The 27727-nt window shown below is 50.9% G+C and overlaps 1 protein-coding gene and 5 non-coding genes across 6 annotated transcripts in view; 4 read left to right on the top strand and 2 right to left on the bottom strand.

The window, feature by feature from the left end:
- LOC119431023 (egalitarian protein homolog) overlaps positions 1-27727 on the top strand; it is a 327683-nt gene that overhangs the window by 177611 nt on the left and 122345 nt on the right. Inside the window, exons 5-7 of the mRNA XM_037698491.2 lie at positions 17394-17612; positions 27331-27411; positions 27467-27586. Of these exons, the coding sequence (XP_037554419.1) occupies positions 17394-17612; positions 27331-27411; positions 27467-27586 (420 nt within the window). The remainder of the gene's footprint in view (positions 1-17393; positions 17613-27330; positions 27412-27466; positions 27587-27727) is intronic.
- Positions 18257-18331, bottom strand: Trnas-gga (transfer RNA serine (anticodon GGA)). Its single transcript has one exon. It is a non-coding gene; the product is annotated as a tRNA-Ser (tRNA).
- Positions 18535-18609, bottom strand: Trnas-gga (transfer RNA serine (anticodon GGA)). Its single transcript has one exon. It is a non-coding gene; the product is annotated as a tRNA-Ser (tRNA).
- On the top strand, positions 19337-19411 carry Trnas-gga (transfer RNA serine (anticodon GGA)). The gene has a single exon. It is a non-coding gene; the product is annotated as a tRNA-Ser (tRNA).
- On the top strand, positions 19615-19689 carry Trnas-gga (transfer RNA serine (anticodon GGA)). Its single transcript has one exon. It is a non-coding gene; the product is annotated as a tRNA-Ser (tRNA).
- Trnas-gga (transfer RNA serine (anticodon GGA)) lies at positions 19893-19967 on the top strand. The gene has a single exon. It is a non-coding gene; the product is annotated as a tRNA-Ser (tRNA).

The following is a 27727-nucleotide window of genomic DNA, read 5'->3' as shown; positions in this document are numbered from 1 at the left end:
CGCTTTTCCTCTCAACATCCTCGTAGCCCCCTCACCTTCGACTGTCTCCGTGCGCGTCCGCCGCTCCTGCCGGCCCGGCGCCGTTTAGCCCGCTCCCTGAAGTTTCAGTTTCTGCCGTTGAAGCGAGCGTTGACCGAATTGGGCCTCCGCCGTTGCTTCCCTCTGCGCTGCAGACGCAGCGGTGGTTGAGACGTCGGCACGTACACGCGTGTTCCAGCGCCCTTGGCGTGACGCCGCGGTTCTCTTTTCTCCGCGCGGCGTTGAGGGGTCTCGCCTAAGCTTTTGTTCTCTGGTGCCGCCACGTGATTTGGCGCGCTGCTGAGAGCATTGTCGGTGAGCGGTATGTTCGAATTAACCATCGCAAATGCTTTCGTGTTCGAATAACCGGGCGGCGTATTTCCAATTGCTTGTAGATACAGCGCTCCACCGCTGGCGCCACGCTGCGCCGCTCGCGCGCACCATGTTTCGAGCCGCCGCCGTTGGAACGGAAGAGGCGTTGACGGAGAAAACGCTGGGCTGGTGGTGACTAGCCTGCTGTTGGGATCGGTGGTATTATAAACGCATCACTGTTTTGATGATCCAAATATAATCTCACTATCAGGGAGGGAGCAGTCTACCTGACTGGAGCAGTATTTTTTTATTTGGGGTGTTGCTACGCTGCGCTCCGCAACACCCCAACGACCGCCGCTTCGTGTCGGCGCCCGGCACCGCCGGGCACCCCGGTGCCGCCGTGGCACCGGGGTTCAAGCGACCGCGCTGGCAAACAGAGAGGAAAAAAGAGAAAAGCGTGATATTAAGAAAAGAAATGTAGCCAGAGCGGGTTTCGAGCCCGCGTACGCATGATCCCGAGGCGAGCGCCGTAACCACTCAGCCATACAGCCACGCTTCCAGGGTTGCATTCGCGCGAACCATATGATTGCGTTCGAACGCCCTCGGTGAACAGAACCACCTAGAAACGCGCTACGCGCGAGCGGCGCAGCGTGGCGCCAACGATCAAACGCTGTATCTACTAGCAAATGGAGTGTTGCAACCGGGCGTTCCCCGTGATACTTCGCCAATCTATAATGTACCGGCATGTTACGTTGCGTTTGAGTGTGGTGGTCACGTAAATTTATCGATGCAGCCAGCTTGTACGTTGCAACAAGCGACCGGCACGTTGCAGACACGACGCACCCGCGCGGGTGCCGTTACTGCCGTATCCTGAAAGCGATCTGCGACGTGCGCATAGTGCGCGCCCGCGCGGACCTTATCGTCAAAATGATCTGCGATGTTGACAAAGTGCGCCTAGTGCCAGTATACCTTCGTATGCGCTGTGCCTTCGACGTTTAGTTCGCGTTGAAGCGAGAGACAGCGCAAAGGTCAATTCGCTCGCTGCTGCTGCTGCGTTTCTGTTGCTTCACCTTTCGGGCGAAACTGCGGCTTTTTTTTTTCTCTCTATTTTTCTGCGGTCCCTTGAAAAACGTATCAACGGGACATTTTCTTCTTGTCCAAATCGTCAACGATCGCCTTCTGAAAGGCGTATAAGTGCGCGCACGTGATCTTGGCAATGTTTTCGCACGCCACTGAACGCCTGAGCAAGTCGAGTGCAGGGAGCGTTTTGGCCGGCGGGGCTGCGCCGCGGTCGTCGTTGCAGCATTGGTCCTCGTCTAATTTCTCGCTAAGCATCAGCTAGGCTGTGATGTGGTCCGGTCCGCGTGACGTAGTCGGTTGCTTGGCGACTATGGATCCCGCCAAGATCCCACTGTGCCGGCTTGTCTGTGCCGGTGGCCCCGCTGGCTCGGCCGCCGCTGCTCACGCGTTCGTATGATCCGTAGCGGCGCGGCAACACGTTCGGAACAGCCGATTTTTTTTCGTATTGTGAGCAATGTATTTCGGCCTGGGAATGTTACGAATTCGTATCGCACCGAAATTCGTACCAGCCGGGTTCGTATCACCGGGGTTTTACTGTATACAGATGAAGAAGATGAAGAGGTAATACAGTTAAACCTGGATATAACGAAATTGACAAATTCCTGGAAACCTTCGTTATAAAGAGGATTTCGTTATACGCAGGTTCGGCACGAAAATTCGAAAAGGAAACGCTTACCGTATTTACTTGATTCTAACGCGCCCTCCATTGTAACGCGCACCCGTTTTCCGTTTTCGTCGAAGCACTCATCCTTGCAATGTCACACCAGGTACTGAATGCGTGGACGCGTGTCGTTTCGCACAAGTGCGAGGCATCGGAAACGAAGAGCGAGTGTCACGATGGCGTCGAAACGTCGTATAGTGTTACAGTAGAACCCCGCTGTTACGTTCCCGGGTGCTGCATTTTCCCGGCTGTTACGTCGTTTTCGGCCAGTCTCGGCACAGCTCCCATAGAAACCAATGCATTGGTAACCCCGCTGTCGCGTCGCAACTGTGGGACCGTTCCCGCATAATACGTTGCGAACTGCTACCCCGCGCCGACCCGAGCGACCATTTTAACTTTTCATGTCGCTTGGCTTGGTGGCTTGACGATAGCATTGGCCGCCCAAAGTGCCGGGGGCGACAACTATGACGTATTTTCGGTTTCCGCCAGCAAAAGTATGGCCCTTGAGATCCGTATTTGCTATCTAAAGATGGTGTCTATGACGCGTTGAGGCCCTAAAATTGGTTTTGGCTCATAGATGTTCTGTGCAAGGGCGATAACGCAGTAGCCGCGCGCCGTATGCTGTCTGTGCGAGTGAAAACGTGCGAGAGGAGCCGACGACCGCATCTAAATCTCGCGCGCGCAAGATAGAAAAGCAGGGAGGAAGCGCGCAACTTCCGTTGCGCTCGAGGCACCGGCGAGGGAGCGAGGGGGGAGGGATAGCAGGCGGCGTTGTGCTGTACTCTGGCATCAACTGCGTACTGCGCGGCAGTGCGCAGTGGCGCGTGCCGTATCTTGAAAGCGATCTGCGTTTGGACAGAGTTTAGGCAATGTAGGTGCGTCGGGGGCTCGTAGCTTTGAGCGTGCTGTGTGTTCTCGGCGCTCAGTTTGCGTTGAAGCGATAGACAACAGCACGAAGGTCACTTCGCTCGCTTCTGCAGCGGCGCTTCCACACGCCGCCAGCGTTTGACAGCACGTGTCCACGCTCATCGAGTGTGATGTGTCACAGCGTCTGCCAGCGTGTCGGCAACATCAACTGGAAAAGGAGAATGCCGGCTTCGCGGGCTACGCCAGCTGTAGCAAGCGGCAAGATCAGGTTTGAATGAAGGGAGGGGGAACGGTGACGCCCGCGGCGGCAAGATCAGATCGAGGGATGCAGGCCCGCTTCACACACGCTCGCTCGCACGCACACGTGCACTCGCTTCGCATTCCGTCGCGGCGGAGAAGGTGCTTCCAGTTGCTGTTCGCGCAAAAATGACAAAATTTGGGGCGAAATCTCTAGGTTGTCGGGGGGGGGGGGGTAATTCGTTATTTCGAGGGGGTCTCCCGCTGCCACTTCGTTACGTAGAGGTCTCAAATACATGTGCTTCTATGGAGTAACGGCGGGGAATACAAAAACTTCATTATATCCAGGAATTCGTTATATGGAGGTTCGTTGTGAGCAGGTTTAACTGTATAATGCTCACAATATATACATATTGTGACGGTGCAGAAGTCACATGTAAAGATAGTGTGAGCGCTGACTGTGCAGTTCATCATCGTCTTCATGTGTATATACCCATCCTCATAATCATCATCATTTTGTCCGGTTGGTGTTCGTGGGCTGTCTCGCGCTGTGTGACAATACAAGAGCTCTGCTTTCGTCTCGGGCGTCGTCTCACAAGTGGTGGAGCGCGCGTTGTTATCCCCGTCCTCTTGCTCTACCGGTCACCCCTGGAGCTCCGCTCTGGTCGACGGTTGTGCTCGCCAACACCAGTCATGGCACAAACCACCGCATCCACTGCTGCTACCACCTCAGCTCCGCCAGCTGGGCCTATTTGGTCCGTCACCGCACCGCAACGTGACCCTCAGGTTTTTTCTGGCCTTCGCGGCGAAGACGTGGAAGACTGGCTTGACCAGTACGACAGGGTGAGTGCTTGCAACCATTGGGACGAGTCAAACAAGCTCCGCAACGTTGCCTTCTGCCTGAGGCAGGTCGCCCAAACTTGGTTTTTCAACCATGAACGGGACTTCCCTGATTGGCCAGCCTTTACTGCGCAGCTGCGACAGATATTTGGCACATCTGCTGGGCGCTCCAAAGTAGCGAAACAGAAGCTCACTACCCGCATCCAGGGAGCCGACGAATCCTATACATCCTACATTGAAGACGTTCTGGCTCTCTGCCATCGCGCTCAGAGTGACATGCCCGAAGTGGAACGTATCCGCCATATCCTGAAGGGCATCAACTCCGTTGCTGTTCACGCCCTTGTTATTCAGAACACCACTTCCATTAATGACATCATCACGACTTGCCAACGACTTGCCACGATCTGCTCCTTTCGTCTTCCACGCGCCTCCTGCGACGCTCACCTTACCGACAACGACGAGTTGCGAGCGCTCATCCGCATCATTGTGCGAGAGGAGCTTCACGGCCATGGTCCAGCCAACACCGCCATTGCGTCTCTGCGCGCTCCTCCTCCCAATTTGCGCGAGATCATCAAAGAAGAACTGGCATCCATGCCAACTGTCACACATGCCCGGTCCCCTGCGCCTGTTTGTGCACCTTCTTACGCCGAGATTGCTTCGCGGCCTGCGGTCCCAGTTCCATCTGCACCTGCCACCGTTGTCTGCGACCACCTGGCCTCGATGGCAGCGAAGGCCCCCGTGCAACCATACGACTCTACCTGGCGCCCTTCCCGCCCAGTATGTTTCTACTGTGGCATACGTGGACATATCTCTCGTTTCTGCCGCCGGCGCCAGCATGATGAACGACGTGGCTATTCCGCATATGAGAGAGACTATGTGCCCAGTTCGGACGCCTACGCTCCAGGACCCTATGTATCCTCGTCACGTCGCTCGCCCTCACCTCCGTTGTCCCAGAACATGTCCCGGTCTTCTCGCTCACCCCGTCGTCGTTCACCGTCTCCGTTCCGCCGTACTTCGTCGCCCCTGCGTCCTGCCTCCACTTCTTTCGACAACCGTCCGGAAAACTAGATGCTGCAGTTTTTGGAGGAGAAACTGCTTGTTTGCGAACTGTCCCAATTCCTCCTGCTAGCCCGACTAATTTACTCGCTGTTTGTGTGGAAGGTGTTTCTGTCGACGCTCTCATTGACACTGGCGCCGCCATTTCTGTTATTCATCGCGCACTATGCTTCCGTTTACGAAAAGTGCAAACTCCGTATGTTGGTCCGGTCTTATGTGGCGCCAATGACAGTCCGATTTACCCTACCGGACAGTGTACTGCTCGTGTCCTCATCGACGGAATTCGCCATCATATACAGTTTACTGTGCTCCCGTCGTGCGCTCATCCGATCATCTTAGGCTGGGATTTCTTGTCAGCTGCATCTGCTGTCATTTCGTGCGGACAACCACTTATACATATTACGGACACCGAGCTCCGGGACGCTGCCGATTCCTCGCCGCCCCACCTTGTCACAGCGGCAGATTTTGTTCTTCCACCCGGCCAAGCCCGCATTCTCACCATTAGATCTAGCGAACATATCGACGGCGACGCAGTGGTTTGCCCTTCTCAGCGGTGCATTTTTCGGGGAATCGCCATCGCTTCTTGTCTAGTGCGTTTCTCACGCGGTTGCGCCAGTCTGACCGCCTACAACACGACGTCAGAGCCACTTCTGCTGCCGGGGGGCTCCACTGTTGCCATGCTTGTCGACGCAGCCCCAGTATGTGTCGCTGCTTCGCCTGTTTCCTCCTTCGCCGAGTGTACGCCCACGGACGGTTCACCCAGTGCTCTCCGGGCCACTGTGAGTTCAGATCTGAGCATAACTCAGACTGATGACTTGCTGACCATCTTAAGGAAACACCAACCTTGCTTTGACGTGTGTTCGGATGGCTTGGGTAAAACAACAGTGGCCGCTCATCACATTGAAACGGACGGATCCCGCGTCATTCGTCGCCGCCCTTACCGTGTCTCGTCTGCTGAACGGAAAGTTATAGAAGACCAAGTCAACGACATGCTTGCACGGAACGTTATAAGGCCTTCAGCAAGCCCTTGGTCGTCTCCTGTTGTCCTAGTTAAAAAAAAGACGGTTCGGTACGCTTTTGCGTCGATTATAGGGCACTAAACAAAATTACCCGTAAGGACGTATATCCTATGCCCCGTATTGACGATGCTTTGGATACCTTACAAGGTGCCGAATACTTTTCGAGCCTCGACTTGCGTTCTGGATATTGGCAGATCCCGATGCATGAACCCGACAAAGAGAAGACGGCGTTTGCAACACCTGATGGCCTTTTCGAATTCAACGTAATGCCTTTTGGTCTGTGCAATGCGCCAGCCACATTTGAACGAATGATCGACACCGTACTACGCGGCCTCAAATGGAAAACCTGCCTATGTTACCTGGACGACATTGTCATCTTTTCGTCCAGCTTCTCCCAGCACCTAGAACGTTTAGACGACGTTCTCACGTGTCTAGCCAAGGCCGGTCTCCAGCTTAATACTAAGAAGTGTCGATTTGCGAGCCGCAGCATCAAAGTATTAGGTCACGTGGTCAGCAAGCACGGCATTGAGCCAGATCCCGACAAGGTCGCTGCAGTACAGCATTTCCCCGACACCAACCACACCTAAAGACCTTCGCAGCTTTCTCGGGTTAGCGTCGTACTTCCGCCGCTTTGTCCGTGGCTTCGCGACTATCGCTGCTCCTCTTCATAAACTCCTGACCACGACCATACCCTTTACCTGGACGGATGAGTGTGAAGCCGCCTTTCAGACCCTTAAGCGATGCCTCACATCAGGACCAGTACTTCGTCACTTTGATCCCACAGCCTCTACTATCCTCCACACTGACGCAAGGGGGCATGGAATAGGCGCTGTCCTGCTGCAGCGGAACCACGCGTCTGAAGAGCAAGTCGTGGCCTACGCGAGTCGTACTCTTTCTCCTGCTGAGCGAAACTATACTATCACCGAACAAGAATGCCTCGCCATCGTATGGTCCATATAAAAGTTTCGCCCCTATCTATATGGCCGCCAATTCACAATTGTGACTGACCACCATGCTCTGTGTTGGTTGTCCTCCCTGAAGAACCTGTCCGGACGCCTCGGCCGTTGGGTTCTGCGTTTGCAGGAGTACGACTACACTGTCACATATAGGTCTGGCAGGCAACATCAAGATGCTGACGCTTTATCTCGTTGCCCGTTCGCCAAATGCCCCTGCCTCGCCTCGTCTTCCCTCCGTTCGGCACCGCCCAACCAACCGACCACAACCATGGCCCCGGTACGGTTCGTGACCTCGGTCGACATTCTGTCCTCAGAAGACCTCGCCTCCCTCCAACGTGCAGATACGTACTGCCGCACAATTATCGACCGGCTCACTGGCTTATCCCGTCCTCCCAACAGCCGCTTAAGACGACAACTGGCACGGTTTAAACTTCATGATGGCTCACTATTGCGGCAAGTTTACCACCCTACCGGTCACCGATGGGTCCCAGTGGTCCCTCGCTCACTTCGACTGCAAATTTTACAAGCTTTTCACGACGACGCAACGGCTGGCCACTTAGGATTTCATAAAACCTACGACCGCATTAAGACTCGCTGTTTCTGGCCTGGCCTGTCTACTAGTGTTGCCAAGTACGTCAGTTCGTGTGCGTCATGCCAACATCGCAAACGTTCGACCTCTCTTCCCGCCGGCCCTTTACAACCATTGCCGTGCCCGTCCGTTCCCTTTGAATTCGTTGGCATCGACTTATACGGACCCCTTCCGCTTACACCCGCGGGTCACCGCTTGATTGTCACCGCCGTGGACCATCTCACTCGCTACGCTGAGACGGCAGCTCTTCCTTCTGGTGCGACCTCTGAGGTCGCCGAGTTTGTCCTGCAAGCCATTATCTTGCGCCACGGTGCGCCTCGTGTTCTTCTAAGTGACCGTGGCAAGACATTTCCTTCTCATGTTCTTGCTCAAGTCCTGCAAGCCTCAAACACCATTCATAAGACCACCTCTGCATACCATCCCCAGACCAATGGTCTCACAGAGCGTTTCCATCGAACTCTGTCCGACATGATCGATCTCCATGTATGTGAAACCCGACCACACAAACTGGGACACTATACTTCCTTTCGTCACGTTTGCATATAAAACTGCCGTTCAACCCACAACAAACTACAGCCCCTTTTTCCTCGTGTACGGCCGTGCACCGTCTTTTGTTTTGGACACCATCTTTCTCTCTACGCCTTCTATTCCATCCACATCTCTACCAGAGGAGTTCGCCGCCCGCGTCGCCCACTGCCGCGAAATTGCGCGTGCCCACACCGCGACCATTCAGGACAAGAGGAAAGTCCGTTGTGATGCGACCCGTCGTGTCATTTCGTTCCGACCAGGCGCCGAAGTGCTCCTGTGGACACCTGTTCGAGTGCCAGGCCTCTGTGAAAAATTTCTTCAGAGGTATCGCGGCCCATATACCGTGCTTGAAAGAACATCTGCCGTGAACTATCGCGTAGCTCCTGTTACCTCGGTTCCTGACCGCCGTTGCCGCAGCACTTAAATTGTTCACGTCTCTCGCATGAAGCCGTATCTTCGGCGTTCCGACCGTTTCTGACTCGCTGCCTTACCGGCAGCTTTCGTGAGGGGGGGAAGTTAGTGTGAGCGCAAACTGTGCAGTTCATCATCGTCTTCATGTGTATATACCCATCCTCATAATCATCATCATTTTGTCGGGTTGGTGTTCGTGGGCTGTCTCGCGCTGTGTGACAATACAAGAGCTCTGCTTTCGTCTCGGGCGTCGTCTCACAATATATTTACACTATTTACAAGGAGGGCAACGGGTATGCAAACAAGATTTCCAGTAATTGAAAAATTTCTCTCGGCGGGTGACAGGAGTCGCCTGGCGTATGCAATTACGCGCTCTTCGTTACACTGCAATTGAACAAGTTCAGCCCCGATGCCATTCACAGGAATGCCACTGGCATTCCTGTGAATTTCAGTGGCGGCAGATGGATCATATTGAACCAGCAATGGGGGAGATGTTAGCAAGGGTACGAGGGCAGAGAAGGCTTTGGTTTAAGCAGGGCCCCACATGAATACAACGTCCTTCTGAAGTAAATCGGTGAGTGGGCGAGCGGTGTCGGTGAAATTCTTGATGAAACGACGGAAATAGGAGCATAGTCCAACAAAGCTCCTTTAGGTCTGCAGTAGAAGGTGTCACAAGAAAGTTCTGTACAGCGCAAATATTGTCCAGATCGGGTTGAACGCCAGCGGCATTGACGAGATGGCCAAGAACAGTAATTTGACGACGTCCAAAGTGGCACTTGGATGAGTTCAATTGCAGGCCGGCGGGTCAGAAAACAGCAAGAATGGCCGATAGACGTGTTAGATGACTCGCAAATGTTGGTGAAAATACTATCACATCGTCTAGATAACGCAGACATGTAGGCCATTGATAGCCGCGTGGTAAGGAGTCCATCATTCTTTCGAAGGTAGCCGGGGCATTACAAAGGCCGAACGGCATAACCTTGAATTGATAGAGGCCGTCAGGTGTGACGAAGGCAGTTTTCTCACGGTCCATCTCATCTACCAAGATTTGCCAATAGCCTGATCAAAGGTCTATGGATGAAAAGTACTTGGCTCCATGCAAGCAGTCCAAAGCGTCATCAATACGGGGCAAGGGGTAGACATCCTTGCGGGTAATTTTGTTGAGGTGTCGGTAATCGACACAAAAGCGCCAACTGCCGTCCTTCTTCCTGACAAGGACAATAGTGGACATCCACAGAGTGCAAGATGGCTCGATAATGCCTTTAGTCAACATCTTATCGACTTCCCGTTGTATCACTTGTCGGTCAGCATGTGAAACACGGTACGGCCGGTGGCGTATCGGATAGGCGTCTCTGGTGAAAAGACAATGGGTGACCACCAATGTGTGGGCTAAAGGGCGGCCGTCAAAGTAAAAAATGTGGCTGTAAGTTTCCGAGAGACCGCGGAGGTCAACAGCTTCTTCAGGAAGAAGGTCAAGTGAAATCATCTTGCTAAGTTCGTCTGTGACTAGAGTAGGTGAATCCTAGGTTCCTGTAGAGGGCGACGGAATTGCTGCGTCAAAAGTCCATATCTCACAATCATTGACAGGCAAAATCTCGCCGAAAGACATGCCTCTGGGAGCAATTTGATGCAAGCAGTTAAAATTAAGGAGAGGGAGCTTAGTCTGATTGCCTGTAGTAGTGAGCACGGTATGGGGCACGGCCAAATTCGTTTCAAGCAGTATGTCAGCGGTGGGACATAGCACATAGACGCCGTCAGGAACAGATGGAGACGACATGAGTGACGTGCGTAGTGGCTTGAGGTGACAGACGGATGTCGTCGGCAGAGCATAACCGTGGCTGTGTGACTGGTGGACTATATAAGTGGAATCTCGATGATACGATCACGGCTAATGCGAATTTTCGGATGATACGAATTTTCCCGTGGTCCCGTCCGAGCCCCATTACTTTGCAACGTGCTAGAGTACGGTTGTTACGAATCGATTTTCTACCCGCGTTGGTTGATACGAATAAACTCCGCCCCACCGACGGCCGCGAAAGAGAACGACGGTCACGCGCTTTCTCCCTTTCTCTTTTGGTTGGGAGGCGCGGACGCGGCGCCGGACAGCGCAGAGGCCGCGACTGGGTGCGAAGAGTTTGAAGAAGCGGTGGCGCTTTTGTTGCTTTTGTGCTTTTCCTCCTTTTCGGCGGCCGCCCATCGGACGGAGTGGCTGCTGTGCTTCGGGCCGCGTTCTTTGCGTTTGCGCCATTTTGCCTTGTCGCAGCGAGCTATGTTGACCGAGATACGATCTCGACTGATTCGCGCGGCGGTACGCCGAGGCGCGGGAGCCTCCGTTGGCGCGTCTTCCGTCGACTTCGTTATCGGTGCCGGTGGCACAGGGCGATTGTCGGTTTCGCTGCTGGAGTCACACGGTGCAAGGTAGCGCGGCACGTTCAGTCGGGTGCTCCTCCGCTTCTCCCGCTAATCGCCGTATTTTTCTTGCCGTAGGAGGCTTGCGCTTCCGTATTCCGAAGGCGTGCTTCGTCCAAAATTTCTTCTCCAACGAGCGACGATCCATCACTAACCTGGGAGCTCTCAGTAATCCGAATTCTGCGTGTCAAGTGAAGACGCCGGCGTGGTTTGCGAAGCAGACAACTGCGGTTGCCATCTTGCCCCTGCCACAGCAGCAACCAATGGAGAGACTCCTTTCAGCACGGTAGCCAATCGGAAGCACGCTTTCATCGGAGGGCCCGTGTGACTACCTATCGCAGACCCGCGCTTCTGGCGCGTTTGTTACAAGATGGCGACGACGAACGAATTGAGAAGCGGGACGGCGAATTTTTGAGCTTTCGAACGATACCAAGATGGCGGCGCTCGGTGGCGGGAAATACGAGATATGTCTCCGTGAATTGCGGTGATCTGGCGCGATTTAAAGCTGTTTTCTCGCCCTGCGCACTGACGAATAAATCGTTTTCGGCCACTTTTAGTGCGTTTTCAGCCAAACCATTTGGATACAGCGTAGATTAGGCGTTGCAGATACCGAAACGCGTGGTTTTCATAAATAAATTTTTCTGGCGATTTTCGCGATCTGATCCCCTCATCCCCCCATAATTTACTTAGTTTTAATTGTGTTTCGATGATACGAATTTCGGCTAATACGAATATTTTTCATGACCCCGTGAGATTCGTATCATCGAGATTCCACTGTATATATCGGCATGTGTACTTGTTTATCTTTCACCGGTGAATGCTTTTCACCGGCTAAGAAATGTTAAACGGTTATCACTCGGCACAGGACACGCCTGCATGTATCGGTAGTTTCTTGAACGTTATTGATGCTTCTATCCGTGGTCTATTGTCACCGACACTTATGTAATCTGATTGTATGAGCGACGCGAATTGTGTAGCACTTTCTAGAAGACACGCAGGCGCCAGGGATTACTCTGCAACCTTCGATGATTCATGTATAAAAGCCGACGCATCTCGCCGCTCATCAGTTTTTTATCGATGATCGACGATTGTGCTCGCCGCTCTTGTTGTAAAGTTAGTTGCTTTCTTTGCTGGGCACAGGATCGCCCAATAAAGAATCAGTTTCATCATTCATAGTTTTAGTGCTGTGTTCATCGCCGTGACTACTGCGTGACATTTGGTGGAAGTGCTTTTATGTACTTGTACCGGACCCCCCCGTCCAGCCGTGAGCCAAGCCCACACCGTCCAGAAGACGTCGACGCCTACCCCGACCAGCGAGCTAGCCACAGGCTGCTAAACCTACCGCCGGAGTACGAACCCCTACCCGACAAAACCAAGAGGACAAAAGTCATGACCTCGGCAGCAGCTACCATGACAGCCCCTGTGCCAACATCTGCGACCGTGATGCAGCAACCCAGGGAGCCGCCGACTTTCTGTGGTTCGCCAAGTGAAGACCCCGAAAGCTGGCTGCAGGCATACAACCGGGTCGCTACGTTCAAGAAGTGGGACTGCGACGAATAGCTGCGTCATGTCTACTTCTCTCTTGAAGACGGTGCCAGAACCTGGTTCGAGAATAGAGAGCGTACACTAACAACCTGGGACCTCTTTCAAGCTGCATTTCTGGACACCTTCACAAGCGTCGTCCCAAAAGAAAGATCTGAAGCCTTGTTGCAGAACCGTGTATAGCTCCCGAATGAGAGCATCGGTATGTACACCAAAGAAATTACTCGATTGTTCCTGCACGCCGACCCTGCTATGACCGAAGGCAAGAAAGTTCGCTTGCTCATGCGGGGAGTTAAGCAGGAACTATTCGCTCGACTGATACAGAATCCACCAACAACAGTCCACGACTTTCTCTCGGAGGCTATGATGATTGAGAAAACATCGGACATGCGCAACCGGCAATACAATCGCCGTTCGACGCCACAATATGCCTAAGTCCAAGGACTCTCCTCCAACGACCTGCGAGAGACCATCCGGGCGATTGTGCGCAAGGAGCTGCAAAAGTTGCTACCATCATCGCAGCCCCAAGTTGCTTCCATCGCCGATATCATGCGGGAGAAAATCCAACCATCGCTCAGCCTTCCCGAACCACCGCATCCTCAGTCGGAAGTGATGACCTATGCCACCCTCGTCCGCCGTCAAGGTTCCCCTCCGCGCTCGTGCCAGGGCCCCGTAACGCCGCAGTTACGGGCGTGCTGGTGGCGGCCCCGTAATGCCGCCGCCAGCAAGCCTGCCCGTCGCCCAGCGCTGCTACCAGAGGAAGAAAGGCATTTGGCGCGCCCCCGACCACCGCCCGCTCTGCTATCACCGTGGGGAAGCCGGCCATGTCTACCGCCAATGCCCATACTGTGAGATGGGCCTATGAGGGTTCGCGGTCAACGCGTCACGTCCAAGCTTGGCGAGTGGCCACGTGACATCGCCGACTACCTCGCCGGAGCCCAGTGGCAACCACGACGACCCTTACGCTTGCCGTCACCAGGCCGCTACATTTCGCCGCATCGCCGGCTGTTCGCCGGCCCAACCCGGGGCCGATCTGCCAGCCCTTACCCGGGAAACTAAAAGCAGCAACCAATGGACGCAAGCAATGGACGGTTGCTGTACGACGCAATGCCGAAAATCCTCCGCCACCGAGGAAGAAGAAGATTCACGAATCATCACGACGAGGTATCAGCACACCGCCTGGCAAGAGCCTTGACGAAAGAATACCTGACGACGCGGCGTATCAGCAGCCGAGCTAGCCGACACAGCCCTGATCCGACGCCACGACTTAACCGCAGCGCCAGAAGATGGTCCGCCGACCTAGACATGCTAATCGTTGGTCATAATGTCACCGCTCTTGTCGACACTGGAGCCAACTGTTTTGTATTCAGTGGCCCGTTTGCCGCCAAGTTGAAGAAGGTGAAAACGGCCTGGCAGGGACCCTATATCGGGACAGCGGGAGGCCACCTAATAACGCCAACTGGTATTTACACAGTGCGAGTCACGGTTAACAACTGCACTTACCCGGCGAGCTTCATAATCCTGCAGCACTGCTCCAGAGATGTCATCCTAGAAATGGACTTTAACCAACATGGCGCAGTCATCGACTTAAGGTTCAAGTCAATAACGCTTTCAACACGCAAAGCAATACCCCCGGATACAAACATAAGTTACCATGCCTTGAATGTGCTTGAAGAGCAAGTCACCGTTCTGCCTTGCTCCAGCATAATGATTTCTCTCGGTACCGAAGTGCCTGCAGACATGGAGGGCATCGTCGAGGGTGATCATCACTTACTGCTCGACCGTGAAATTTGGATCGCTGGAGGCATAGCTTAGCTACGTGAAGGGAAAGCAAGAGTGATGCTCAGAAACTTCAGCCACAAATAATCATCAGCCTCTATTCATGCCCACTGCAGGACGAACGCCTCTCCCTGTGATCTCCAATTTCACCTGTCTTGCGCTAGCTGATTCCAACTTGCACCTGCAAATTTCCTTACTTCACCAGCCCACCTAGTTTTCTGCCGTCCTCGACTGCGTTTCCCTTCTCTTGGTATCCATTCTGTAACTCTAATGGTCCACTGGTTATCTGTCCTACGCATTATGCCACGAATACAAGCACAATAACAAAGGCACCACGGTCGCCTACATCAATGAAATAGTACAAGCCAGCAGTGCTTTCGCCTTCACGGATTCTAGCGTACCTGCAACGACGACTGTAGTACCTGAACCAGCTTTCGACGTCAATCAGAACCTTCCCAGATATAAGAAAGAACAGCTAAAGACCCTGCTCCGGAAACCTGAACCAGCTTTCGACGTCAATCAGAACCTTCCCAGATATAAGAAAGAACAGCTAAAGACCCTGCTCCGGAAATACAAGGATTGCTTCTCGTCGTCATCACAAATTCAACAAACCCCTGTCGATTATCGTCGCCTCAACAAAATCACGAAGGAGGACGTATACCTTCTCCCACGGATAGATGACGCCTTGGATCGCCTTTACAATGTTAAGTATTTTTCGTCGATGGACCTCAAACCGGCTACTGGCAAATCGAAGTCGACGAGAGGGACCGGGAGAATACTGCCTTTATAACACCAGACGAACTGGAAGACAGCGAAATATATTCGCAGATCGTCCTCCGTCCGTGGTGTGGTAGGTGGTGCACCTTGTTGCATGCGCATTCGTTTCACACTTTTTACTTCTTCCAGTCCCACCTGGCGACAACAGCTGGGAGATCACAGTCTAGATAACACAGCCAGACAAAATGCGGGGTCTAACGCACTCCTGCACACACGACGCCTTTGCCATGGTGCAAGACCCTACGGGTCAGCACACGTGTACACGCATGCACACCACCGTTACAAAGCCACCATTGTGCCCCGACAACATGGCTGCTACAGCGGAAAAATACCACGTGACTTCCTCCACACCCTTTTAGCACGCGAAAGGAGTAGCACCTCTCCTCAGTTTTTATGCACAAGCGTAGGTGCCTCATCTATCAAATTGGCGAGATTATGTTTGTCGCCACGAGGGAAGGAGGGCGCCTGGAGGTGGAGAATAGAAAGACTGCGGTCACACCCTTTCCGTTTGTGCTTCGATGCCCTGGTGCTCGCTGTGCATGTTCGCGGCGTCTTTTCTTTGCATGCGTAGCAATATGCACATTCCCTGTTGCACCATTGAGATCAGTGTAGCATCTGCGAATGCTTTCGTGGCCTTTTCGTTTGTGCTTCAATGCTACGGTGCTCGCTGTGCATGTTCACGGCGTCCATATGCTTGCGCATAACCTGCGTTCATGATGTGAAACGTCACTGCAACCTTTTTCCTTCCTCCATGGATTTCCTTCCTCCAGCGAACCTCGTGTCTGCCATCTTAGTGACTTGGCAACTGCAGAACTAGGGAAAATTTATCAGTGGCTTGTAGAACCCCGACGAGGGGCCTGCGGAATGCCTGAGTTCTGTGAAACCCACTTTGAGAATCCATGCTCTGCAGTACGCAAATTTTTGAACGTTGTGGAGTCTCACACGTGTTCTTGGGACAAAGGAATGACAACACAGTAGTGTAAACAATTAAAAGGGCACCTTTCATACACTAATGCACGCTAGCCGAATTACTACGCATAGAACATTCACATGGACATGCGACAAATCAAGGAAATCGGACTCACCGCGACCGGATAGCTAGCTCATATGTTCGCCCGCATGCTAGACACCAACGCCTAATCGTCCACGTGTTCGTCCATTCCGTGTCTTGCTCCTAGCCTCACGAGACGGTCTCGCGAAGCATGAATCGGCGCACGCGCAGAACGTCCACATCGCTCACCAAGTCACCGACCCCACGTCTAAGAGGAGGCGCCTTCTCCCTTTTGCACCCAAGTAACCCCGCCGTTAGGTGGCGTTAGCAGCGCAACACCCACGCCATCTCTCGTAACATCTACGCAGACCGCCGCCGGCGCTTAGCTACATGGGGAAGCCGGATTACAGGAGATGGGAGCCATGCGGGGAAAACAGCATCATGGTGCGCGTAAGAATCGTGCATCCCCACAACGTATAGCACATCAATTATTCAGACACATCAAATCAAACACATAAACAACATTACCGTTTCATCCCACTGATTGTGGTTGCTTACGCACTCATACCAGGATATCCACTCTTCAAAGTCGCATCCATCAGTGCCACAGAAGGTCCCTGGATCTTTCGCCTGGAACAACACGATAGAAGTCTACTGCACCGGAGGTGGGTGTGGCCCTTCGGCCATTGGGGAATCGTGGCCATCGGCCATTGTGGCAGGACCTATGTAGCGTCCGCTGCGGAGCTTCAGGTTTGACTACCTCGGCACGTCCACAAAAACTGTTTCGAGGTGGAAACAAGTGCTGTTTATGAGTGCAAGCAAGAACACAGACTGCTCTAGCCGACATCTTATAACATACCGACCGAAGCACCAGCAGCGAGCGCACACACTTCGTCCTCGTCGTCATTGGCTTGCCCGTCGTAGTCTTCCTCGCAACAATATTTTCTCTCTTATCTTCTGCTGTCTGAAATTATGGCAGCATAATTTGGAGAGAAGCACACATGTGACAGCTTTTGCACGGAAATGAAACAGTCAATCTCAGTCTTGCCGAAATGGATTACTGGTTAGCTCCTTTGTTCAGGAGAATGTTGTGAGTACAAAAGACAGCAATGACACACTAGGCCCTGTGTTTTGTGCCCAATTATCTACCCAACAGTGGCATGAAGGCATAGATTCTGTGGCAGTGTGAGTTAGTAACCAATGAGTAACCAACCACCAAAACTGATTGAAGAAGAATGCTCAGGACAAGCTGTGCTACAGTTGTATGTATGACCCTTGTGATGATTTCATCTGTGATGACAGTCTCCTTATGTTCTCGCAGGTGAAGGAGTGTGAGGCACTAGTGTCGCGGCTGAGCAGTCAGCACCAGTTGGTGGCCGTGGATGCTGAGGGTGTCAATCTTGGGCCCCAAGGTCCGCTCACTCTGGTACAGCTGGCTACCCCTGTGGGTGAGGTGTTCCTCTTTGATGTACAGTCGACACCCCAACTCTTCGCTGAAGGACATTTGCGGGACATCCTGGAGGCCGAGCACATCACAAAGGTGATTATTGATGCCGCTGCAGGGGGTGGGCATTCCAAGGCAATCTTGCTCTCTACTTGCTAGAGTGCCAAAGCAACAAAAACATTTTCGTAGAACTCGTGTGCAATCAGAATGCTATTTGGTCTGCTTGAGCGCACTTGTCAACAGCTTGAGAGCCCTTGCAAAGATTCTCAACTCTCTTGCTATTCAAGATGTCGAATAACGCCACAAGTAATTGCATGCCTTTGTTAACTGTTCTTTCTATTTCTTTTTAATGGCTTTGCCAGTGAGGCCTGTGTGCAAAACTTTTGGCCATGTTGTAGTCATCACGTATATGACATCACCCTTATTGGTCATTGTATGCATGACTTTGCAGAAGCACAACCATTGTGCTAGACCCAAGCAATCAATGCTCAGCATGGTAATGTCAAAACGTGCAAAGGAAAGGAGGGCAAAATGTGAGGAGGGGAGGGGCTGCGCACCGTGAGTCCACCACTGATACAAGTCCAAGCAAAATAGACAAAAAAGACGAAATAAAATCGGGGTTTGGGGCGCAAGGCTAAAGACTTAAAGGGAAACTGAGACTTCCACCCAAATGTAGCAATTGCTACAATGGAAACCCAACCGGGTTCCTCGAAAGAAAGCCTCGCAGTTGAGGAAAAATTCGTCCTGGTCCGGGACTCGAACCCGGGACCACTGCCTTTCCGGGGCAGCCGCTCTACCACCTGAGCTAACCAGGCGGCTAGCAGATGGCAGGGCGAAGTCGAATTCGTCGACAACTTCGAAGCAAAGGCAAGTGTTTGATGTAATAGTTCAGCGGAAATCCGCTAGGTGGAGATAAGTAATTAAAGGCAAACTGAGACTTCCACCCAAATGTAGCAATTGCTACAATGGAAACCCAACCGGGTTCCTCGAAAGAAAGCCTCGCAGTTGAGGAGAAACTCGTCCTGGTCCGGGACTCGAACCCGGGACCACCGCCTTTCCGGGGCAGCCGCTCTACCATCTGAGCTAACCAGGCGGCTAGCAGATGGCAGGGCGAAGTCGAATTCGTCGACAACTTCGACGCAAAGGCAAGTGTTTGATGTAATAGTTCAGCGGAAATCCGCTAGGTGGAGATAAGTAATTAAAGGGAAACTGAGACATCCACCCAAATGTAGCAATTGCTACAATGGAAACCCAACCGGGTTCCTCGAAAGAAAGCCTCGCAGTTGAGGAAAAATTCGTCCTGGTTTGGGACTCGAACCCGGGACTACCGCCTTTCCGGGGCAGCCGCTCTACCATCTGAGCTAACCAGGCGGCTAGCAGATGGAAGGGCGAATTCGAATTCGTCGACAACTTCGAAGCAAAGGCAAGTGTTTGATGTAGTAGTTCAGTGGAAATCCGCTAGGTGGAGATAAGTAATTAAAGGGAAACTGAGACTTCCACCCAAATGTAGCAATTGCTACAATGGAAACCCAACCGGGTTCCTCGAAAGAAAGCCTCGCAGTTGAGGAAAAATTCGTCCTGGTCCGGGACTCGAACCCGGGACCACTGCCTTTCCGGGGCAGCCTCTCTACCATCTGAGCTAACCAGGCGGCTAGCAGATGGCAGGGCGAAGTCGAATTCGTCGACAACTTCGAAGCAAAGGCAAGTGTTTGATGTAATCACACTCCACCTAGCGGATTTCTGCTGAACTATTACATCAAACACTTGCCTTTGCTTCGAAGTTGTCGACGAATTCGACTTCGCCCTGCCATCTGCTAGCCGCCTGGTTAGCTCAGATGGTAGAGCGGCTGCCCCGGAAAGGCGGTGGTCCCGGGTTCGAGTCCCGGACCAGGACGAATTTTTCCTCAACTGCGAGGCTTTCTTTCGAGGAACCCGGTTGGGTTTCCATTGTAGCAATTGCTACATTTGGGTGGATGTCTCAGTTTCTCTTTAATTACTTATCTCCACCTAGCGGATTTCCGTTGAACTATTACATCAAACACTTGCCTTTGCTTCGAAGTAGTCGGCGAATTCGACTTCGCCCTGCCATCTGCTAGCCGCCTGGTTAGCTCAGATGGTAGAGCGGCTGCCCCGGAAAGGCGGTGGTCCCGGGTTCGAGTCCCGGACCAGGACGAATTTTTCCTCAACTGCGAGGCTTTCTTTCGAGGAACCCGGTTGGGTTTCCATTGTAGCAATTGCTACATTTGGGTGGATGTCTCAGTTTCCCTTTAATTACTTATCTCCACCTAGCGGATTTCCGCTGAACTATTACATCAAACACTTGCCTTTGCGTCGAAGTTGTCGACGAATTCGACTTCGCCCTGCCATCTGCTAGCCGCCTGGTTAGCTCAGATGGTAGAGCGGCTGCCCCGGAAAGGCGGTGGTCCCGGGTTCGAGTCCCGGACCAGGACGAATTTTTCCTCAACTGCGAGGCTTTCTTTCGAGGAACCCGGTTGGGTTTCCATTGTAGCAATTGCTACATTTGGGTGGAAGTCTCAGTTTCCCTTTAATTACCTATCTCCACCTAGCGGATTTCCACTGAACTATTACATCAAGGCTAAAGACACAGCGGAGCTGATCGGTTCCTAGCGGGTGATGGCTATACAAAGTGTATAAGCATTTCCTCGTGGTCTGTGGCATCGGGGAACGCCTCGCGAAGCACTTTCAGTCCGAACACACATAGGGGAAGTGGGGAAAAAGCTATGCACAATGTACGGGCGATGCGCAGCAGACGAAACGCCGGGATGACGTCATGGCGCATGTGCCGTAGCGCACAGCTGGTGGGAGCTCGGCCGAGCGGTCGCTAAGGCACCTGCTGCAGTCACAGACACCACGAGTGCGGGGAAATGGAGAAGTGCGGTTGGCGTCTGCAGCAGCTCTCGTTGGAAGTGCTACAATTCGTTTCTCTCTCTCTCATTTTCTATTTCTCTCTCCCGAGCATAACGCGCAACGTGCGCACTCTCTCTCGCTCTCAGTTTCTCTTTCTCTCTCCTTAGCATAAGGTGCGACGCTCCGCGAGGTGGTTGCTAGGCAACGCAGTGGCAGGCAGCTGCTGCGTCGCTGATTGCCATGGCTACGGCGCAGCTGGCTTTTCGTGAAACGCACACGTTTTACAGCTGGCTTAAACAGCCTCGCTGTTAAAAAACAAAAGGCACAGCGGGCAGCATGCGGACACTCACGCGCTTGTTTCTATAGAAGCAGCGCAAGTGCAACCACGCGACTCTGCTCCACCAACAGGGAGACACGGGTAAGCCCTGGACCTTCTCATCACACTGAAGATGTATTTAATTTTTTTTGCAAACTAACGCAAAACATTCCACGATTTCATGTCATTCATTCTGATAAACCAGAAAAAATGGTGAGACTGGTCTCACCTTTTCTCGTTTCAAAATGTCTGACTGAAACTCTTGGCCCAGGCTACAAAGCATTGAAAATGGCTAGCAGTGATCTCCTTTTGGAACTCTGTGATAAGAAACAACATGACGAGCTGCCTAGTCTAGTGTCATTCGGGGACATCCCAGTTACAATATCCCTGCACCACATGATGAACACCACCCGTGTTGTTGTTTCTGATGATGATTTTATGGAGGTGGATGAAGCTAAACTAATAAAAGGCTGGAGCAAGCAAAATGTAATCAATGAATTATAATTAGGCACGACAGCAAAGAAATCAAAACCAAGCATCTAATACTTACCTTTAGTTCTAGTATGCTTCCTGAGAGTATTGAGGCAGGGTACGTGAAGATCCAGGTCAGGCGATATGTCCAAAACCCTCTGTGATGCTTCAAATGCCAGCGATTCAGCTATTCACAGAACTGCCGAGGCCGTCAAACTTGTGCAAAATGCAGTGCTCATCAGCACTCCTCTAAATCCTTTGAAAACTCTCTTCACTGTGACGGGGAGCATGTCATACATTTAGGGGTCCTGCCCATCATGGAAAAAAGAAAAAGCTATCGTGGCAATCAATCTCGAAGAAAATATATTGTTCAAGGAGGCACGCAGGCGGCTATCATACCTGCCAAACAGCTTTGCCGAAGTCTGGGGACAGTGCCACAGTGGCTTCTGGCGGCTGCTTGTCCCAGACGCAGTGAGCTGGCAACGATGCCATCCGCCCACTCCATCGACCTCCGGGTTGGTGTCCTCCAGAGTCTCATCCCTCAAGATGAGGCCTTCACCTCAAACTCACCGCTCACAAGAGCACCTCTCAAGAGGCGATAGACTCAACACCGAGCATGACAGTGCAGCAGCCAGCGCCTAAGGAGCAGCGCGATTCCATAAGCTGCTCCAAAAAATACAAAACTCGTATCACGGTGCCTGGAGTTAGTTTTCTTTTTTTCAACACACAGTACCAGCACTTCTCTTATTGTGCAGACACAGACACTACAATGGACCGTCATAGGACTTCTCCATAATCTCAATGATATCAGAGAACTCATCCATAAATACACTCCAAGGGTGCTGTGTGTTCAAGAGGTGCACTTGATGCCTTCGCATACAAACTTTCTCTGGCAATATGCCATTTTCTTAAAAGATTGTGACAATTACGCATCGTCCGGTGGTGTAACGATCATAGTCAATAAATGTGTAGCATGCTGGCCTTTTGAACTGCGGACGCCTCTTTAAGTAGTGGCAGCACAAGCAATCTTATAGAAAAAGTTTGTTATCATCTGCTCATTATACTTTTCATCTAATCTACTGCCAAAAAAAAAAAACGATTTCTGTAGCCTGGTGGACGAGCTTCCTGAACCTTACATAATTGTAGGTGATTTCATTGCCCACAACAGTCTTTATGGAGACTCCCAGTTTGACACTAGAGGGTGACTCATTGAAACTCTGGCACATACCTGTTTAATAAAAAATAACCTGCATGTTTCAAATTCATGCATAACTCGTACTCATCTATTGGTTTGGCCATTGGCCAAACTATTGGACGGCCCGCCCCCATCGCAAACCGTCGTAAGTGGAGCACCACCACTGAAACTGGTTGTGAACGAATGGGAGAGGCTTGGGGACAGCACAGCAGGTGAAGCCTGCACAATGGCGCCAGCGCATACCTCAATCCTCACATCCTCCTCTCCTTAAATGCTTCCCTACCAGCCTGGCGAGGCAGCTGGTAGGGTCTTATGTACCAAATACAATTGAGTCTTTCGTGCACAAGCTAAATGCTAACCTCAGCCCGGCAAGTACTTCTAACACTGCATTCCGGCATACAAAGACACTTTCATGCACTATAATAATAATAATAATAATAATAATACACATATAGTATAACCCCGCTGATACCTTTTTCGCTGAACCGTAAAAAAAAAAAATAAGAGCCGGGAAACAGGAAAAATTGAGAATTGGGAGCAGTGTTGAACTGCACACCATATTATTTTAATTCTTACGTGTGAAAAAGAGTCGTAGTTTTGCCCGACAGCCGAAGTATCGATTGCGATAGCAAATTAGTAGACAGCTATACAAAGTAAGAATAGTAGTTTTATCGTCTGTACAAACTTGTAAACATTCGCTTATTAACTGTATTAACAAGCATGATGTCAGCGCCCACAGGTAAACATGAACACATCACACTCAATGAGCGCCGACACACGCTGTCAAACGCTGGCGTGAGGAATTTAAGAGCCGCTGTAGAAGCGAGCGAAGTGACCTTCACGCTGTTGTCTATCACTTCAACCCAAACTGAGCTCCGAGAAGACACAGCACGCACAAAGCTACTAGTCGCCGACACACCTACACTGCGTAGACTCTGCCCCCAACACAGATCACTTTCAAGATATGCCCCGCGTGCCGCCGATGCCAGAGCACAACGCTGCCCGCTATCCCTCCCGCCTCGCTCCCTCACCGATGCCTCGAGCACAACGGAAGAAGGCGCGCTTCCTCCCTGCTTTTCTTTCTTTCGCGTGCGAGATTTAGACGCGGTCGTCGGCTCCCCTCGCACACTTTCACTGGCACATGCAGCACCTAGCGCGAAGTGATGGTGTTATCGCCCTTGGACTTCATACGGAACATCTATGAGTCAAAACCAATTTTATGGCTGCAATGCGTCATAGACACCATCTTTAGATAGCAAATACAGATCTCAAGGGCCATACTTTTGCTGGCGGAAACCGAAAATACGTCTTAAGTGTCGCCCCCGGCACTTTGGGCGGCCAATGCCGTCATCAAGCAACCAAGCCAAGCGACATGAAAAGTCAAAATGGCTGCTCGGGCAGGTGCGGGGTGGCAGTTCGCAACGTATGATGCGGGAACGGTCCCACAGTTGCGGCGTAACAGCGGGGTTATCAATGCATTGGGTTCTATGGGAGCTGTGCCGGGACCGGCCGAAAACGACGTAACAGCCGGGAAAACGCAGCACCCGGGAATGTAACAGCAGGGTTCTACTGTACACATAAAAAAACACATACAAGCATAGTGGTAAAATAAAAAAATTAAAATACTATGCTCTATAATACATTAAAATGATGCCGTGAAAGGGGGTAGAAATATTAACAAGATCGTCTGCTGCTTGTGCGGGACGGTGTCCAGGGTGCGAAGAGGAAATGGCAAATAAAGTTCTGTGGCTACGATGGTGGCCGAAGACGTAGGAGTCTGAAGGGAAGGCTTGATTGCAGGCCACTTAATACAGGAACAGGCTCACCCTTAGTACATCGGAGTGTTTGGCGAGCCCGACAAGTGCTGCTTTCATGGTGGTATTTGGGCGAGGCTAAGTACTACCAAGTCATCCCCAGCATTTTCTGGAATTTATTGATTATTGATCGATTATTGATTAGCTTTTCATTGGCTACCGATGACTGACTAAGCTGGCATCGATGACTGACTAACCATGCTTAGCTAGACTTAGCCAGTCTCAGCTTCGCGAGTTCACAGGGGTATGTGTCACAGGGCGCTTGGACCCTTTCTGCACTAACGGAATAACGGCTGGCCTAAACAGCTCTGCTGCTAAAACTGCGGACACTTCGTAATAAAAAAAAAAGCATCTCTAGCCTACTGCGAGAAACCGTGCAAGTGAGTCCTCATGAAGCAAGCACAAAACTTTTCCTAGTGAGTACATTGTTTCCTTACGCACTGCTAAAGACAAGTACTTCGCTCACAGCTTACTTTCTCTGCTGAAGACTAATCTGCAAATATTATAGCAAATGGTAACACCTGATCTCAGTTTCGATAATTCCTTGCTAGACGACAAACAGCAACCTCTTTCAGACAGCGAATGTTTATCGTTATCCAATGCATTTTTTTTCTTCTGTTTTTACAAGGGAAGACCATTCCAATATTCCAGTGGTTTCGGAATACAATTACCCATTCATGGCACCCATAAATACCTAAACTGAAGGCATTGTTAGCCTCATTAACAAACTTAAAAAAACATCTGCCTGTGGTATTGACAATATTAACACTAAACTATTAAACACACAGTATCTATTCCAAGTGTCATTCTGTACCATATCTTTAAGCAGACCTTATCGTCTGGCGTCTTGCCCGTAGACTGGAAGATTATGAAGGTTATCCCCATTTTTAAAACAGGAGATAAACATAGGTCTGAAAACTGTCGCGCAATATCGCTAACATCTGCGTCATGCAAACTACTTAATCATCTCGCACATTTACTCGCACCTCGAAAAAAATAACGTTTTTTTTTTTTTTCAGAAACAGCATCGCTTCAGGAAAGGTCTTTAGTGCAAAACACAGTTAGTGGAGTTCACCACCGATCTACACTTAAGTATGAACAACAGTCAACAAATAGATGCCATTTTCCTGAACTTCTTAAAGGCATTCGATTGTGTTGCCCATTGCCGTCTCATTTCTAAATTATCTCATCTAGGTATCGACTCACTAACCCTTTCTCGGCTTAGAAACTTTGTATCGCTTCATCGTCAATTTGCGGTTGTTAACGATTGTCCTTCTATTACTGAGGTCACTTCTGGTGTACCACAGGGGGAGTGTCTTGGGGCCTCTACTTTTCCTAATATTTATTAACGATCTACCTTCAAACATTTCCTCTTGCATACGACTATTTGCCGACGATTGTGTTGTTTACCAACCAATTAATTCCACTAATCATCATACCACCTTGCAGCATGACCTTCACACTATTACTGACTGATGGAAAATGTCTCTTAACCCTTCCAAATGCAATATTATATATCGTTCTCACACAAGTGCACTAGTTCCATATTCACATAGAGCTCAAATAACACGACTTTGTAACGTACCACTACCTACGAATACATTGGCGTGAACCTCACTACTAACCTTTCTTGGTCTTTGCATATTACTACAATTTGCGCAACTGCATCAAAACACTTGGCTTTCTGAGATGTAACTTGCAAAATTCATCTGCTGACGTGCGTAAATTAGCATACCTGACGTTTGTACGCCCGCAGTTTCAATTTGCATCCGCCGTATAGTAACCATACCAAGAATATTTAATAACCATGCTTGAACGCATACAGAACAGAGCTGCCCAGTATATCACTTGGAATTTTGATCGGAACTGCAGTATAATGCAGATTAAGCTTGATGTTTCTTTACAGCCCCTAGACATCCGTCGCAAGGTTGCTTTGCTCTGTCTACTTCACAAATATGTTCATTTCGATAAGCCATGCATAATGCCCCTCGAATGCCCCGCTCGTACGTCCTCAAGATTTATCTGCTGTACCTCGTGCCATATCTCACTAGAATGGTCTTCCTGATGAAATCGTCTCGATAACCGATCGTAAAATATTTCGTGAATATCTGTCCGCGCTTTTTACTTAATCTGCTTTCTCTTATTTGCTGGTATGCTTGTGCATTCTGTACTTTGTTTTGTTTTTTAGTTTAGCCACTGTACATTTATGTTAGAATTATTTTTGAGTTGTTTCTATTGTACTCAATAGCTCATTGTTACATTTCCCCTCTTGCTCTATGCCTGGCAGGGCCTGTAAGGTGTTTTCTAAATAAAAAAATAAAAAAAAATTAAAAGATCACTTTCACGAGATTTCATGTGATTCAACATCGGAAGTGTCAAAGACAGCCTGCCGTGACACTGTGCAAATATAGCAAGTTTGGCACAGTTCCAAAAACGGCGTCAGCCAGTTGGGTGCTGAGTGTTACGAAACCTCGCAGAAGTCATTGACAGTGACAGCTTCTACTCACTGACATCATGACAGGGCAAATTGTAGAGGCAAAAAAAAGCTTGGCTGTAAAAGTAAGCTGAGTGTTCCTTGCTGTGCCATTTTGATTGGCTCTTGCACCGCCGCAGTGACCATTCATTTTTCCGCCTCTTGGTGACATGCACCAGCATCATGACCAAGGGGGCATCTGATCAGTGTGCCGCCATTGCAGAATTTGACAGTGTCCAGAATACTACAGCACGGCCATTCATTGGCAAGGGACAACAGCCGGGGGTATGTTAATTCCTAATTTTGAAGAGGGGGGTGCATTTAATATACGATTTATTGTGTCAGTGAATATGGTATGTGAAACAGTCATCAAGGAAAACTGAAGGTTACCAATCATTTAGGATAGCTTTGTTTCTTGCTTTAACTTGCTTGAGAGCATACCGTAGGCAGTTGGTAACTGCTGTTCTCCAAGTTGGCCATGTTTTGAAATTCAGCTGCGTACTTTGCACATTTCAAGGTAGCTTGTGCTATCAGTCTGGTTGGCTCACACATCTGGGTAACAAATCTACAGCGCATAGTCACTGACTTTGGGCATGTCACAAATGGTTACTATGGTAACCTAGGTGAGGGTGGCTGAACGGGTAGATAGTTAATGCCCACTTGCTGCGTGTGTGCAGGTGATGCACGACTGCAGGAACGACAGTGCAGCCCTCTTCTTCCAGTTCGGCATCAAGTTGCAGAATGTGTTTGACACTCAGGTAGGCCCTTGCTCAAGTGTTTTGAGCACACGTGGCATGATGTGGGACCACGCAGGCGGCACACGCAGCTCTGCAGCAGCAGGATGTGGGCAAGCCCGTGCACAAGGTGAAGAATGTGTCCTTGGGGACCCTGTGTGCTCTCTACGGTGGGCCAGCCAATCCACGCCGAGACCAGGTGAGCGCAGGCACAATCTGCCAAAATATTTCAGGCGAGAGGATGGCTTGCGTTCCACATCGCTGCACACCAGCCGCTCGGGGGTCCCAGCAAAACCCAAGCGTACCTTGGGCATTCTGGATACACAAGCTACTTGCGCCC

This window comes from Dermacentor silvarum, chromosome 10, assembly GCF_013339745.2.
Source record: "Dermacentor silvarum isolate Dsil-2018 chromosome 10, BIME_Dsil_1.4, whole genome shotgun sequence".
NCBI classification, from domain to species: Eukaryota; Metazoa; Arthropoda; class Arachnida; order Ixodida; family Ixodidae; genus Dermacentor; species Dermacentor silvarum.
This window is presented reverse-complemented; position numbering and strand designations above follow the sequence as displayed.